The sequence below is a fragment of the Nuphar pumila genome, chromosome 13 (genome assembly GCF_984573655.1).
Source record: "Nuphar pumila chromosome 13, dmNupPumi1.hap1.1, whole genome shotgun sequence".
Lineage (NCBI taxonomy): Eukaryota > Viridiplantae > Streptophyta > Magnoliopsida > Nymphaeales > Nymphaeaceae > Nuphar > Nuphar pumila.
The window spans coordinates 92,193,444-92,209,763 of record NC_143261.1 but is presented as its reverse complement, the minus strand read 5'-3'; the positions used below and the strand labels follow the sequence as shown (position 1 = coordinate 92,209,763).

General features: G+C 36.9%; 1 protein-coding gene across 3 annotated transcripts; it reads right to left on the bottom strand.

Annotated features, from left to right (window-relative positions):
* Positions 1-214: 214 nt before the first annotated feature.
* Positions 215-9,986, bottom strand: LOC149819178 (extra-large guanine nucleotide-binding protein 3-like). 3 transcript variants are annotated; one of them, XM_089985662.1, is made up of 9 exons: positions 9,493-9,972; positions 7,169-8,451; positions 6,884-7,021; positions 6,152-6,256; positions 5,875-6,060; positions 4,337-4,514; positions 3,130-3,422; positions 1,095-1,261; positions 215-896 (listed from the first exon to the last, which is right to left on the bottom strand). In XM_089985662.1, the coding sequence occupies exons 2-9, from the start codon at positions 8,261-8,263 to the stop codon at positions 314-316; spliced, it is 2,745 nt and encodes a 914-aa protein (XP_089841788.1). In that variant the 5' UTR covers positions 8,264-8,451; positions 9,493-9,972; the 3' UTR covers positions 215-313. The 3 variants fall into 3 exon arrangements, with proteins under 3 accessions (XP_089841788.1, XP_089841789.1, XP_089841790.1); XM_089985663.1 differs by having other exon boundaries at positions 3,130-3,374; positions 9,493-9,971; XM_089985664.1 differs by lacking the exons at positions 215-896; positions 1,095-1,261 and adding an exon at positions 1,332-1,691 and having other exon boundaries at positions 9,493-9,986.
* Between the last annotated feature and the right edge of the window lie 6,334 nt (positions 9,987-16,320).

Below are 16,320 nucleotides of genomic sequence, written 5' to 3'. Positions count from 1 at the left end.
ACAGGTCAGTGACCGTATGTACAGCAGGCAGAGCCAGAGCGACTAGGTCTCTATTACCGAGGGCAGTTTCTCCGTGTAAACATAAAAAAAAACAGTTGAGATGATTGTGGACGTGATAAATCAAGCATAAAATTGAAAATAGTCTGGTCCATTTTCTTTGAAGGGCGGTTTCTTCACACACGCTGGTATGCACCAGAGAGAGAGAGAGAGAGAGTTGCAGCAATGCAGGCCCCTTTATTACTAGGAAACAGAAAACTCATATAAGATACAATAAATATCCCACCGATCTTCCGTGGACAGATCACATCCGCTCTCACTCCTGCCTGATGAAGGGTGATGAGCTCAAATCAGTACTGTAAAACGAGTCATCTGCAACAACAAAATAAGTCTCATCCTTCTCCTCATCCCACTTCACCACCTCCCTTACATACTTGAATGCGTCGTCAATTGTCACTCTCTCTCGAGCCTTTGCTTGCCACACGAACAGTTTCCTACCGCTATGCGAAGCATACAAGTCCTTGAACGTCATGGCCACATAGTAGTAAGCCTGGTGTGCTAAGGACTGATTGTTGTGGTGAGGCTTCACAGGGCTGAAATCCTGGAACCACTCACAGGCGCTAAGCGGGACCCTGTTTATTTTCTCTTCAAAAATATCGTACTTATTTAAAATTAGAAGGAAAGGGGTGTCTTGGAAGCATGGATGCTTGATCAATGTCTCAAACAGTTCCTTGCTCTGCAACATCTTGTTCTGAAGGGTGTTGGTACCTGCGTCTGCCCATAACTGGTCATAGTCACTCAGGGCGACACAGAAGATTATGATGCGGACATCTTCAAACATTTCCACCCACTTGGACCCCTCATTCATCCCTCTGGTGCTTACTCTGATGAGTTGGTATCTGGATAGGTACAAGAAATAAACAAAATACACTGAATTTATTTGGGCCCCTAGATAATGCATGATGATGACCAATTATAATTTTCAAGACAAACTTGCGCATCCACTCTTCAGGAATAACATGCACACAGAGGCACACACATACAAGCTGAATTGCTACAACCATGATTGGAAATTCAGAGGACAAGGGAGAAGTCACCTTGTAAGGGGCTGGGACTCGGAGTTTTCATTGTAAAGTTCAGACATGGGACTTCTATCATCTAAAGAGAATTCGATGAAGGTCAAGCCGTTTCCCTGAGCAACTCCTTCAGCATACAAGATGTCCCTCTCAGAAGGTTCATACTCATTGCTCGACACCTCAATTGCCTGCTAACAGTTAATATTTCAACAAATACAACAATATTCAACTAAAATAAGATTTTATGAACACAGCTGCTTCCAGCAAAAGAACACATTTTTATTTCAAATATTCAAGAAAGAAAATGGTACATCTTCTGGAACTTGGAAGTTATCTAAAATTTTGAAAGTTCTCATGGCACTGCAATTCCTCAGCCTAGGGTTTAATTTTCTCTGAAAAGCACTAAATGGCAAGATATTGGACAATGAAAATTATCAAGATACTGGAGTTTTTTTTTTGATAAGCAAGATGGGGATAACCCCCAGTGGGATTCAAACCCAAAGACACCTCGGTTATGATAGTGTGACCCAACCATCCAGCTATCTCATTCGACCCCAAAGATATTGAAGTTGAAATTGCAAGTTGACTAGAAATGGTGCTTTGCAAGAACAAAATGAGCTGAAAAACACAAAGTTACGCATTTTATACAATTGGTTTCCAGAAAAAGAAAAAACCTAGGGTATTAAAAAGCATGCAAGTACAGGAAGGTTTCATGTTCGTGTACGCATGATTAAATACATGGCTGTGTGCAGCAACATTATCATGCAAGAAGGAAGAATTGAGCTCAACAAGGAGAATAAAAAAAAGCAGCAACTTAGGTTCTAGAGCAAAGAACTGAAGGACATGGGAAACACACGAATGCGATTAAGATGAGAAAAAGTTGGCACATGATTTAAGGGAAATCATGGCATGAATTCGATGCAATGAAGAAATGGGAAGACAATAAGGTGACCTAATATAATATACTTCTAGTTGTCTAGTCCAGATACATAAAAGCCATAGCATGACCCCAATTCAACTGCTGTCAAGGAAATGGATGGATTTAATTAATCAGCACCCAACAAGTATTGCCAAAATTTTGAACAGCCGATTAATGTCCTCAAACAGGGACCTGTAAAGTAAACAATTATGCATCCACTGGTAAGTCTACGCTGAGGGACCATGGATAGGTGACCACTTCAACCAGAAGAGCATATACATAGAAGGACCATCAGTCCTCTTGCTATTGTTTGATAAATCTAATTTAAAATGTATAATATGAACGAAAGAATAAGAAGGATTTGGTTGGACACAGTATTAAGTATTAACCATGTCTAACAGCTTTCATTGAGTTAGACCTGTGTTCTAAAGAGTCTCACGTCATCTCTGTGTCCAATCATGTTTATGCAGGATCTGGATGCAAACAGACACGTCCCTGTGACAGCATGACAAATCACTAAGGATTTTCTGAATGAGGGATCACTTGTAAGCTAACTGGTGCAATCTATGTTTTTCTGAAAAGAGAATGTTACAGATTAATTTCATACTTTTCAAGTTGACCAGCATCATGCAACTCACCTACCAAACAACCAATTGTGAACCCCAGCCAATGATGCAAATACCACTAACTAAAAACTAAAATATAGCACTTGAGTATTTTGCAACTACATGTCATTCCCAGCCAATAGAAGATGCGTTGGGTATATCTTACCAAAGATGAAGAGTACCTTGACAAATATCTCACACATGGAGTTCAAGCTTTGAGCTTAACTACTTAAAAAAAATTGATCATGAACATGCATGTGAACATGCTCTATATCTTTGCACGTGCACTGAGGAAGCCATTAGTGTGTATCATATTAAATATAGAGAGAAAGATCACAAAAATCATCTCATGGTGGAAGTTCAAGGTTTTGGATTTAAGATGCCTAAGAAAAAGACGTTCAAATTACTTGATCATGCAGCAAAAGGTTGATTTGGAAAAAGGCTGTTTTGCCAAGCATAAAACACATAAAAGACTATCTGAAAAAAAAAACATAAAAACAAAGCACTGCAAGTTAAGGTGTTGAAAATATACCCGGTCTAAGAAATACTCTGCGACATCTGGAAGGAAATGGAGTTCATTTCTTCTCTTGTATGTTTCCTGGATAGCTGGGTTTTTCCATACCTCATCCACTAGTGGAGCATATTCACGTGTGGCAGCTGGGAAGAAGGCATCCAAATCTCCCATTGCAATGATTTCCAAGAGCCAGTCAGAAAAATGCTTCAACCTTGGACTGATGGAATATATGCATTCACGTTGGCATTCATGATTGCTTTCTCCTGGGATGATTTTATTATAAATTGAGCCAGTTTCCATACTACTGAGTACTGACATGATAAGGAGAAAAAGTACTATATTTTACAATCATGAAAATTCACACACACACACACACACACACACACACAGATTTTATAAAATCAATGGCTTCGGATGGACAAAAAAATAGCATCCAGAAGGTACTGGCAATTTCTAGTTATAACCCTCACCTACACTATGAATAAGATTTTTTCCAGCGCAACGCTGGCAGCTTACAGATAGTCCAGAAACATAAGAACCACAAAATATATCAGGGATTTATATAGAACTGTATGTGCAATTTTTTCTTAAAAAAGGGATCAAATGTGCAAAACGTGATGGCCATCCTTCAAGCACAGAGTGCTTGAATACAATGAAGTGTTTCTGTGCTTGGATGGAAGATCCACCTACTCTCTCAATAAATCTAATTCAAAATGAGTTGATGGGACACATACAAATGAGAATGACCTTAAGGTTCTTGGGACTGGCATCATAAAAAATCCGCAGATCAGTATAAGTCATTCTGTTTCGTTGATCAGCATGATCATTTATCAGCACATCATGATAAACTCTGTCCACGTGAAGTTCTTCAATATGTCATCTTAATATATTAACATTGTACAAAGTAACCAATTGTTATTCAGTGGGAAATAGTGTGACTTATGCACTATGAACCTAGGGAAAAAAGCATTGATCTCCCATCTAAATGCCCTTAATTTGTGAATATGCAGATTCATATACCATACACACAAATCAGCTATTATTTCACCACAGAACACACTAGCTCAGCTGTGAGTCTGCCTATATTTCACAAAGACCGCAAAATTAGCATGGGGAAACAATAAAGAATAATTTCAGAGAAAAGCATACCTAAAATCATGAAGTTACTGAAATAAAGCAAAAAAAAATGAAAAAATAAAAAAACTAAATCTATGAATACACTTACCTAATGCATTGTTTTGGTCATAAGGATTGTGAGATCTCAACTTGAGTAAAGACTCTTCCTCAAAGCGCTCTCGTCCCTCAAGCAAGATGCTAAGGTATCTGTACAAGTTGCTTTGAATCATAAGCTTGATGTTCTGCAGCTCCTCCGGGGTGAACTTGTTACCATATAAAAATTTGGCCTGTTCAATGATACCAAAAGTATAAAGACAAAAGCCATCTATGTGTGTCAAGCAATCACCAATACAATCAGAAGTATGACATACAAAACAAGACATACAAAAGGAATTATGAATAAAGCGATTACTTGCTCAGAAACAAAATATCTTTTAATGAAAATGGAAACCGTAGCACAAATATAATATGAATGAGAACAAAACTTATCTATAGAGAACAATACATGGACAGGCATACAAAAGCTACTTTATTTATTCAGTATGATATTGATCAACAAAGAATAAACATTTCACAGTTTTAATGAAAGCCGGAAATCTATTGCAATTCTCTCCATAGAAAACAATCTTAACAACATAACACAACTACACAACAGGAAGACAAGTTTCCTATGGCTGTTGGGAAATATACAGTAAAACAAGGTGGTCATCTTTAGCCTCCTTGTTTTCCTAGCTATCCTTGGTTTTGGTTCACAACAGTAATAGAGATATTTCAAATTGTCTTAAGGAGCTCAATGCTGCTAATAGGATGCCAACAGATGCAGGAAGAAGATTTTCCACAAGGTTATCTAGCATCATGAGGCAGATGCCTAAGATGTTGGTAACTTCTTGATGATTCCTTTGTTTTTTTCTGTTTCAACTTTTCATTATTCATTACAGAAAATATCTCATCGTTTAACACATTATTCTTCACTAGAGTTTTCATAGACATGTAGGAACATGGGAGAACAGTTCAAAACATATGGACTGCACCTATTATGTAGCTTCACCACATCTAGCACCTTGGCCAAATCTAGTCTGTCATTATCTACAAGGGAAGCAACTATCCGGTTCCTCCATAGTTTACACGTACCTCATTCTATTAAATAGCTAGGTGCACAAAGTTTGACACAAATTGGATTCTTCAACTAGAAAATACTAGACCTGCCTCATGGAGTCCAAAGCATGCGTTATTAACAATTATCCCTTTACTCTATGATTTTAGTCCAAAAGAAATGATCATCAAGTGGAAGCAGACTGAGGATATTGACCATCTACGTAATCAAATATTTATGCAAGAAGCTTACACGGCTGACACAGAATTGACAAAAGTGGTTAATAAGAAACCAAAATTTTAAGAAAATCTGTAAATCATACATATGCACATGGGAAATGATGCCAACATAGTAGAATTAAGATTTCACCAAATCTTTTATGCACTTGCAAGCACACATGCATATGTGTTTGAATGGAACTGTGCACACAAAACATATGCCATCATTGATTAAGCCTGAATGCAAAACTAGTTGTGCTAGATGGAATTTCTTGCTAAATGAGTAAATACTACAAGGAATGAAAGGTTCAGACTATCACAAGACAAACACACTACCTGCTTGAAGATGGTACTGGTTCCTGAGCCAGGAAGTCCAAGGAGTAGAAGCTTATGAACCCTTTTATGTTCTAGATACTCTGGCACAGATCTGGTGGAGTAGTCGGTGGCATCATTATGTGGCCCATGAGAGCTTCCATGGAGTACAGGCAAGGACAACAGGGAACATATCAACCGTGTGGATGCCTGCCTAGCAAATAGCAGAAGGAGATTGCTCACGAAGAATTATATTTCTTGTGATATACTAAAACCAAAGAAGTTTATCATCAACTGGTACCTTCTCCCATATTTTCCCTTTAATGTTATTCTGACCTTCCTCCTCATAGCTTCCATCAGCATAGACCCAAAAATGAGTTTCAGGTGGACATTGTACCTTTGCCAACTGCAATATCACATAAGCCAGTCAAGCTAGCTAACTCAAGGCCGAAAAATCTATTTTAACACGATAAAGTTCACAATACTTGCAGAATGAACACCAAATCAACCTGGTCATGTCACACACCAAGTAAACTGATGGTTTCAAGAAGTTCCAATGGAACATATCCATTTGACTACGACTTAAGAGACAGGCTTTCCTTCAAAATAATAATCCAACAGCCATAACTGATGTACACTAGTTCAGTCTCTGAATTAGAGGTAGACAACAATTTCACATTTCAATATAGAAAGGTCTTGAACACTTTTTGTAACTAGTCAAAAAAAAATTTTATTGAACCCCAAGGAAAATCTCAATGACAACATTATATTAAAAAAATCTAAATTCTTATTAAGAAATCTAGTCAGTGAAAAGGATCGACCAGATTTTTCATACAGTTTCAAGAAATCTGATTTTTTATTCACAGGGCTAAAGACATTTCCCATCACACAGTCCTAGGTCCAATGTTGTCAAAACTGGAAAGGAAGGAGCATGAGGAGCAGAAACAGCTTCAAGCTTTGAAGTGAATGTCACTATGAAAGGCATCAAAATACTAAAAGATATTTCATGAGCATTTGGGTAGAATTACATTACCTTTAGCACCCGTAATTCAATTTTTGTTATTTCCCGACCATTGACAAAAACCTTTGTGTTGCCATTGCTTGCATCAGGACTTAGCTTCCCTCCTAAATTCAAGTTCGAACTGATAATCCTGTCGGGTTTCTCTCCTTCCTTTCATTAAAGATAAAAAGTAACAGAATGAGTTTGTAGTATAGTCCAGTTGGACAACATGCAACCCTCCCTGTGGCATGAATATTAAAAATATACAAGCATCAGACACACACACACACACACACAAGTTGAAATGTAGAGTTGCACCTTTCCCCATAGTCCTGATTCCTTGTCATACCAGTATCTTCCAGGCTTCAACTTCTGCGGAGGAGATGGGCATCCTAGCAATTCAGCCATTTCTTCTTGTCTTAGTGTTCGTCCATTTACAATTAATTGCTCTGGTTGAAGCTGATTTGCAGAGCATTCCTTCTCTGCCTTCATGATTTGCTTCACTTCCAATGGACTAAGCAATCGAGATAGCACTCTTTTGTGTTTCCCTAGGCTCAATCGTTTGGACTCATTAATGGGTTCACCTATACATGTAACACATTTGCGGCCTTCAGGCATTGATCCCATTGCCCTAAGCACACAGTTACTGCAGTACCTGGCATCACAAACAAGGCAGGACTCCCTATCTGACAGCCGGTTGCCTCTACCACACCTACTACAGATCCCCCGCTTCATGCCCTTCTCTGAAGGTATTCCTGGATGAGCATTACGGAATTGCAGTTTGTCAGCCAATCGGGCAGAACCTACATCTTTCCTTCCAGACCCATCAACAGTATTGAAAGTTACATCAGCAGTTCTCTTTCCTTCATTCATAGCTGGCCTAGGTGGGCTTATGGGAGGGCTATGAACTGAACGCGGCGAGGCTGAAAGAGAACATGCTGAAGATTCAGGATTCTGCAAAACTGATGCAGCTGATTCTGAGCTCTGTGACAGCCTAGGGCTTGAATATGCAGCTGAGTGGGGCAAAACCAACTGATTGGTGCCTGAAGAACCACCCTCCTCATGATCACCCTCATTGACATTGGAATTATGGTTTGTATCTGGCTCTGGATTACCAAAGTGAGAGTTTGCAGGAGCTGTCGTGCGAGGAGCAGGCAAAGAGATGAGTTCTACCACGGGAGGACTGGAATAAGCCACTGAACTCTCTGCACTAGGCAAAGAATTGGCTACAGATGCCATTGGAATGGTTGAATCTACAGGTTCAACTCTAGGAACTTCATAAGGTATGGGCGGTCCTGTATACTCTACAGCAATTGAGTAATCAAGATTGCCCGACTCAGGTAGAGGAGAACCTGGAGGAAGCATTCTTTTCAGTAATTCTTTCCAATCCTTTTCATCAACTGCTTCTGCCATTTTTTTCAGAGAATGTTCCCCACAATCCTAAAACTGAATCTCACGTTCCAAACCCAATATCTCAATAGAAAGCCAATCCTTCACAGTCAGGGCCTGTTGCATGTTCCTCCAAGACAAACAGAGGGCTTATAGAACACATGATGCCTCAAGCAACATGAAAGACCAACCAACCAAGAAGTTCTAGAAATCTTCAATTCACAAAAGGTTACAACAGAAAGTCACTAATGGAAAAAACTATATGAGCTCAAATCTCATTCTAAAAGCATAACAGCAATCAAGAGGTAGGTGGCAAATTGATAAAATAAGCTTTTCATCCTTATCTCAAAATTACATTAAGGAAAGAACCTTACCAAAAATTAAAAAAGACAACCCACAGAAACTCGACACCAAACTCAGCCAGCGGCCTACTATTTCATAAACGTCAACAGAACAATCTAATGACAATAGGCATTCACATCTCGTGGTGAGCACAGGACCAGTTCAACATCACCTAATAAAGGCCTAAAAATCAACCATCCCCATATTTTCTGACAAGTGATCAACGGGCAAGCGAAGGTGCTTTTTTTCTTTTCTTTTTGGTGGGTACACACTGGACTAAACCCATGGTCCCTAGGATTAACAAGAAAAATGCCTTCTTACCAAGTGATCTATCGAATCCAAATTCAGGAGAAGGCCAATAATCTCAACCAACAAAACCACTAACCACCCAACCCGAGTTTTTCTGGTCTTACAAAAATGGTTTGGAAAAAAACAAAAAAGGAAAATACCATTCCCAGAGGACAAGAGTTGATATAGCTAAGCTACAGTTGGTAAATCAAAATGCAACCATTCTCAAACATGGAACTACCCCCAATGAATCCGAACAAAAAAAGAAGAAAAAAAAAACAAATATTGGTCGGGTGAAAACACTCGTTAACATCCAATAAACTCAAATCTCTCATAAAACCACGATAAAGCAATCAAGAACGCCACGAATCAACAATTGGCAATAAAGACGACCTAAAATTTTACAAAACCCAACCGAGACAAGCTCAATATTCTGCATCAATTACCCAAAAAACCTAAAAAACGACTTTTCAGAATCACAATAAAAAGAAGAAAATATCACAAATCTGCAATTAATAGAAGAGATAAGCTGGACAGAAGACTCGATCTATAAAATCCATCGCTGTTTAAGGAAGAAGAGAAAAAAAAAACTCCAAGAAATTCGGTGGCAAATAAAGGCTTACCTCAATAACACGCATCATAATCAAGAAAGCGAGAGAATCCTAAAATTTCGGCATGGCTTTAGTCACCTTGTCAGAATTGAGACGACAGAAAAAAAAATGCCGATTTGGGTGAAAAAATAGGAATTTGCTTTTTGTAACGATTTTTTTCCCAGCGCAGAAGAAGATGATGGTGATCAAGACAAGGAGCCGAGAAAAAAAGGGAAGAGAGAGATGCTTTAAGATACTCTTTTAGCGAGTGAGAACGAAGGGAGAAGGAGAAAAAGAGGAAGCGAATCCCAACACGTCTTCTCATTCAGGTCTCTAAATATATGTGTGTGTGGATGTTTCCTCTTCAGAAAGGAAAGGGAGGGTCAGAAAGAAGAGAAAAGAAAGAAAAACGGAGGTTCGAGAAGACAATCTTTCAGCAAATTAAGAGAGAGAGAGAGAGAGCTGTGAAAAGCGAAATGGTTTTTTGAGAGGGAAGGACAAAGCAACAACTTTTATAAATAATATGAGAGAGAGAGAGAGAGAGAACTCTGGTGGCTATTTAATAAAACAACCCATAACCTTCAACGCACTCACACTTAGGCAGGAGACTTGTGCGGCCAGCAAATATTTTATACTAACCAAGGTATGGAACTATTGAGTCTGGAGATCATCATACGTGGTTGACTCGAAATCTAAAAACAAATTTGACCAAGTAACTGTTCATCACCGATGCTTGCCAATGATTATGTTTCCTTATTATAAAACTACAACCATCTGGGTCATTAAATTTTGATCTGCCATGCTTTTGAAAAAGTTACTTAGATCACCTTGTAGAGTTTCGATCTGCCATTGGGTAAAACGAATATAAAAAAAGAAATGTTTATTCTAGTCAACAGTTTGGTACCTTCGTTAGTGCGAAATATTTAGGTGAAGAAGTAAAAACGAGAGAGTGAATGCCCCCCAAACATATCAGCATGTTTTTAACAATGATGGCTCTCCTTGTCTGGCAGGAGCAGTTAGTGCACGTCACCTTGTGTCGAGAAGCTGCAATTTGAAACCCCAAATAGTACGGTTGTATAATTGGTAGGGTCTGCTGTCGAAAAAAGAGTGTGTATTGTCCTCACTTTTTTTTTAAACAAATTTTTTATATAACATGCTTTTACTTTCTTTAGTAAAATATAATGTCTTATCAAGACATTTAGGGATAAGAAATCTACGATCAAATTAAAAAACGCACGGTATATCAAATCAAGCTATAAAATTTGTCAAAACATAATTTAAAATTTTACAAAATGTCAAACACGGATCTCATATCCAACAAAAATTGACAAAAGATACGTGTATCATTAACACCAAACAAAAACCTCTAATCAACTATAGGTCCGCCATCCAAAAGTTCATCGAGTTCAATGCACTTAGCCAATCTGGTACACCTAAACATCTCCTAAAAAACATTAAAATTAAAGAAATAAAACTAAAACATGTCTCTAAAAACTATACTTGATTCTCAGCAGTGAACCTTGCACACAGGGCCAAAACACAGGCCAACATTTGAAAAGTCTCTCAAAGTTGGATGCTCTAGGAGGAAAGGACTAGCTAGGCCCTAAAGTATTTCAGAGTGTGACAAAATTAGTTTAGTGTGATATTATAATTATTATTAATCTATTATTCTCATGCATCTCATTGTACCTCTTAGGTACCTATGGGTCTACACACGACTAGGGGTGGAGCCAGAAATTTAAGTTAGGGTGGGCACAAATGCACAGTAAAAAAATAATTTCTATAATGATAAACTATACTAGCAATTGCAAAAAAATGATTTGTTTATGAATTGATGGGACAAATATCATGAACAAAACTTGATTTGTTCATGAATTGATAGAACAAATATCAGGAAAGTAGGCGTTGGAAATTTTGTATGAAACATGTGGAGAGGTATCATACATGAGAAAGAGAGAGAGAGAGAGAGCAACCTTCCTATCATCGGGCATGGGAGTTAAGTTTCCTAGATGGTCCTTCTTAATAGTAGCAAATCCACTTCTTGGATCGCTTTTGACTGAAATTTAGGAGAACAAGCAATACAATTAGAATAACCAAAGGCACGGTAAGAAGAAAGTTATGGACCACAAAAACAACGAAGGATTGAGATAAGACAATTAATTTTCTCAGTCTAAATGAAGCATCATAGAGAGTTCATAGAGCATGACTAATAGTTACCAATAATCAAAGCAAGAAAAAATAATAAAAAATTTGGCACCATACAATATTTTATACATTTTTATAAACAACAAAAGGAAAAGCATAGATGGCACTCAAAAATTAGCAGTGACACATTATCATAGCAGAATCTGAAAAAAATGATACATGCACATTTATGGATTAAGGAGGGACATATGAGAGAAACAAAGAAAGCTATAAACTTTTCTTGTGAAGACGGTTAATACCTTCCTAGTATTTTGACAATGTTGAACACATCCATAAGGTCAAATTTGGTCAAAACAACCACCCTTCATTGAAACCAACAAAAACAATAGATAGAAGACCGATAATACCCCAACGAAGTTTTGACCATTGTGACCATATGTATGGGCCAAACTAAAGGTGCATAATAAGCTCCTCTCATTGACTCGAAAATTTCATAGTCAAAAGTTGAGACACCAAGCAACTAAAATTATCATTTCATACTTTATGATAAGATAAAGAAACAATCATTGTGAATTTAACTAGTAATTTCTGTCAAAAAAATTGGAGACTATAAAACCAAAATCCAAGAGGGAAATGAGAAAAAACTTGCATTCAACACCTAACAAATACCTTTTATAATTGGCCTCATCGATTTTTTATATTTTAAAAACCATTCATAATTGATTTATCGCTAATGGTGTCAAATATGTCCTTGATGTAGGTAATCAAAGCATCATTTACCCATTTATCTCCCATTTGAGTACGCAATCGAGTCTTGATAATATTCATAGCTAAAAGTGCCCTCTCAACACTTGTCATCGCAACTGGTAGAGTCAAAGCTAATTTTATAAGCAAATAAATTAGAGGAAATACATTATGCTTTTCAATCTTTACCATTATTTTTGCAAGCTCAGTTAGGCATTTTAAATTTGAAAACTCCATATTGTGTCTCACATCAATGATATGTTTGTAATTGATTATCATGCATCAATAAATCTGATGTAGAGAAATCCCTAAGATAAAATTTAGCAAGACTTATCAACTTGTCTCTATCAAATGCAGAAAATGAATTCCTTGGACTTAAACATGCCATAGAAAGAAGTATCTCTCTATTTGCTTTTGTAAAATGGTTGTTCAACTCTTAAAGTTGCATATCAATAATTGTATAAAATAATTCAATATGATAATGATACAACATTGTAATATCTTTATCCCTACGTCTTGATCATCTTTGAGGTTTATATAAATTAATCATATTAGAAATGACAAAACCGTACTTGCTACAGAAAATAGTGATTCTATCAAAGAGAGAATCCCATTCCTTATTTCTCATTTCTTGAAGTTGTTCTTTTGATACTGCAACTAAACTCATAGAATTGACAATATCTTAATCTTTTTACTGAAGTGCTTGTGAAAGCTCATGAGTGATTCCCAAAATATCACATATCAAGTGTAAGCAAAATAAAAAATCAAAGTTTTGCAAATTACCTAATAAGTTAAGTGCTTCTCCCATTTTTTTTAAACTTAAAGTTCCTTCAATAACTTCTAATATATCAATCACTGTAGAATACATACCGGTTAAATTGATCAATACACCATAATGAGAGATCCAACATGTATCACCAAGTCATCTAAGAGTATTCTCTTAATTTAATCCCCACCCACTTTCAAGTTCACCTAACTCAATTGCTTCTTCAATTTGAATCACTTGTGCCTCTCGAAGATGATCAAGTTGTTTGCATGAGACTGCAATAACATTTGATACACTAGAAACTGTATAAAAAATAAATAGATTTACGAGTGATTTCTTGCGAGAGTAACTAATGCTAATTGAAGTTGATGTGCAAAACAATGAATATAAACATCTGATTCATTTTTTCTCAATATAAGTGTCTTGAGTCCATTAAACTCTCCTTGCATTTTACTTGCTCCATCATAACTATGTCAACACAATTTTGCTAAGCTTAACCCATGTTTAGAGAATACATCCTCAACTCTTGTTTTAAGAGATATAGCACTTGTATCACAGACACGTACAAGCACTAAAAACTGCTTGACTACTTGACCTTGGTGATTAACAAATCACAAAACAATATCCATTTGTTCTTTAACTGATATATCTTGAGATTCATCGATTAAAATAGAAAAGAATGCATCTCCAAGTTCTTTTATAATAACATTTGTTGTTTCCACACCAGCAACTCTCACAATATCCTTCTGTATATAAGGTGATACTAACTTGAGATTTTTTGAAGCATTTTACAGTACAATATTTTTTATATCATTAATACCTGCAAAAACCTTCAATAACTGAAGAAAGTTTTTCCTATTAATGGATTCTTCATATTCATTCATGCCCACGAAATGGCAATCCCTACCTCAATAAATACCTTATCGTGGTAATTGTTGCATTAAGGTGAACTCGGTATTCGTTTCTTTGATGATCAGATTGCTTGTGAAACACTGTTTGAATATATTATGCTTGTTTCATTAGGTCCTCACACTTATTCTGTGCACCATTATGAGAATTGTCGAAACCTCCAACATATACATCAAGCTTCTTCTTCTCTTTTCAATTATCAAACCCTTGAGAAATAAATATTTTTTTACTTCCTTGATCTGCCCTATTTGGCTTGAAAATATAGAAATAAAAGCAAAATACTGCATCTTTGGATTTGCTATACTCTAACCAACCTTTATACTCATCAAACCAAGCATTGTTAAATCATCACAATTTATCCCCCATCTTCTTTTGTGAAAAATTCTGCTTAGGAAGTTGACATAGACCCCTACAAATATACTCTCTATGAACATTATCTTGATCATCAGGATGATAACTAGAAATAGGAATATGAAGCCCCAGATCTGCAAGTAATTCTGCTAGATTATTCTCACATGATTTTCCTTGGTCAGATCTTATGTCTTCTTCAATTAAAGAAGATTGATGATAAATAGGCTTTCTTATAACAAATTTATTCATCCTTGTACCTTAACAAACCAAATAAGAATAAAAGTAAAAATCATTTATCATTAAATGTACACTCACTTTTTAATAAAAAAGCATTTATCCAAAACTTGGAAAAAAAATGCAGATAAGGGCCTTTACATTTGAAGCAGGTTTACTGTTTAGAGACCATCCAATAATTTCTTCGTTAGCTCAATAAGTTTGAGGCAATAAGATTAACTTAAATTGGACTTCTTGGCTTCTCGTGGTTGGGAGTCCAATGTGGGTCAAATTTTGAGGGTAACCATCCATTAATCACATGACAATCTCAAATAGACAGGGCTAACATATAGTGTGAACATGGAAATTTGTATTCGTCTATAAGCAATGCAACCAGAACTGGTAAGTGATGCCCACTTGCCCGGTGTTTCTCATAATGGAAACTGTTGTCTTTTCTTAGCGATGGAAACTACTATTTTTTCTTTATTTTAAACTTCTCATTTATGTCTTCTTTTGTTTCTTGACTTCCTTTCTCACCAAATATTTGATCCACGTATTCTTTTAACATCATAGGAGAGTATGTGAAGACAGATAAAAGAGAACAAGCTAGGGGTGGCAAAACCTGACACGACCCACCAACCCGCCTCTTAGGCGGGTTCGGGTTTGGCAAAAATGAACCCGTTTAATAAACAGGTCTGGTTCGTGTTAGGGGTATGCCAACCCGGCTGACCCGTTTAATAAATTGGTTAGGGGGGGGGGGGGTCAACCCGACCCGCCAACCTGACCCGCCAAGCCGTTTATTAAGCGGGTTGGCGGGTCGCGTCGGGTTACCCGTTTAATAAACGGGTCGGGTTCGAGTTGAGGTATGCTGACCCACCAACTCGACCCCGATTGCCACCCCTAGGCACAACCTCATGTTAGCTTAACCAACCATTTAATTGAAAAAGGAGAGTATGTGAAGACTGATGAAAAGGAGACAGTTTGAAGGCATTGACCTACAACTCAAGGACCATTTAACAGAATCAAGTGCAGGTTAACCTTCAGAAGAGTTATGCAGATCTATTTCAAGTACATCAGCTGGAACCATTACCCATAAAGCCATTTTGTAGAAAAGAGTTGTAGCATTGAAAACCTCAGGAAGATCCTGGCACATTCTTGTTGCAATTATCCATGACTCATCTTAGTAGTTTATCTAAAAGGCCAAAGGCTAAATATTATATAGTCGTTGATTATTTTACATATTATTTCTGAGAAATGTTATCTCTTTTATGCCAAAATATCTCGTGCAGTAGAAGTAAAAAAGGATACTATCAAATAAGTGAAATATTATACTTCTTGTTGATTGTTGAGAAATTATATAATATGAAAATGTATATACGGACCAACTTTTTGTAGAACACCAGATTGGCCTCCAGATATGGACGAATAAGATGTAGAAACTAATGGCACGCGAGGCCTTGTAAATGTAAGTAAGCAACAACTTGCGAACAACAAAACCAACTAAGGCATTTTCTTGCAAAAAGAAAGATTACAGAATCAAGCAAAACTACCTAAGAGTTATAAAATTCACAATTAGGAAATTTCAGAATTCTGGATCTTTACTCAGAAATCCACAATACAGATCTATTTTACAGTAGTCATAGCATCCATATAGACCATATCAATATAACAACAAGAGTAATACATCGAACTCTAGCCAAGGAATCATATAATCCCCATATTCTTCAATAATT

Excerpts from the sequence above, each read along its gene's own strand:
- LOC149819178 (XM_089985662.1), bottom strand. The coding sequence starts at position 8,263 with ATGGCAGAAGCAGTTGATGAAAAGGATTGGAAAGAATTACTGAAAAGA. Across the intron at positions 7,022-7,168 it reads AATCAGGACTATGGGGAAAG|GAAGGAGAGAAACCCGACAG; the intron begins GTGCAACTCTAC and ends CTTTAATGAAAG. Across the intron at positions 1,262-3,129 it reads CAGAGTATTTCTTAGACCGG|GCAATTGAGGTGTCGAGCAA; the intron begins GTATATTTTCAA and ends AACTGTTAGCAG.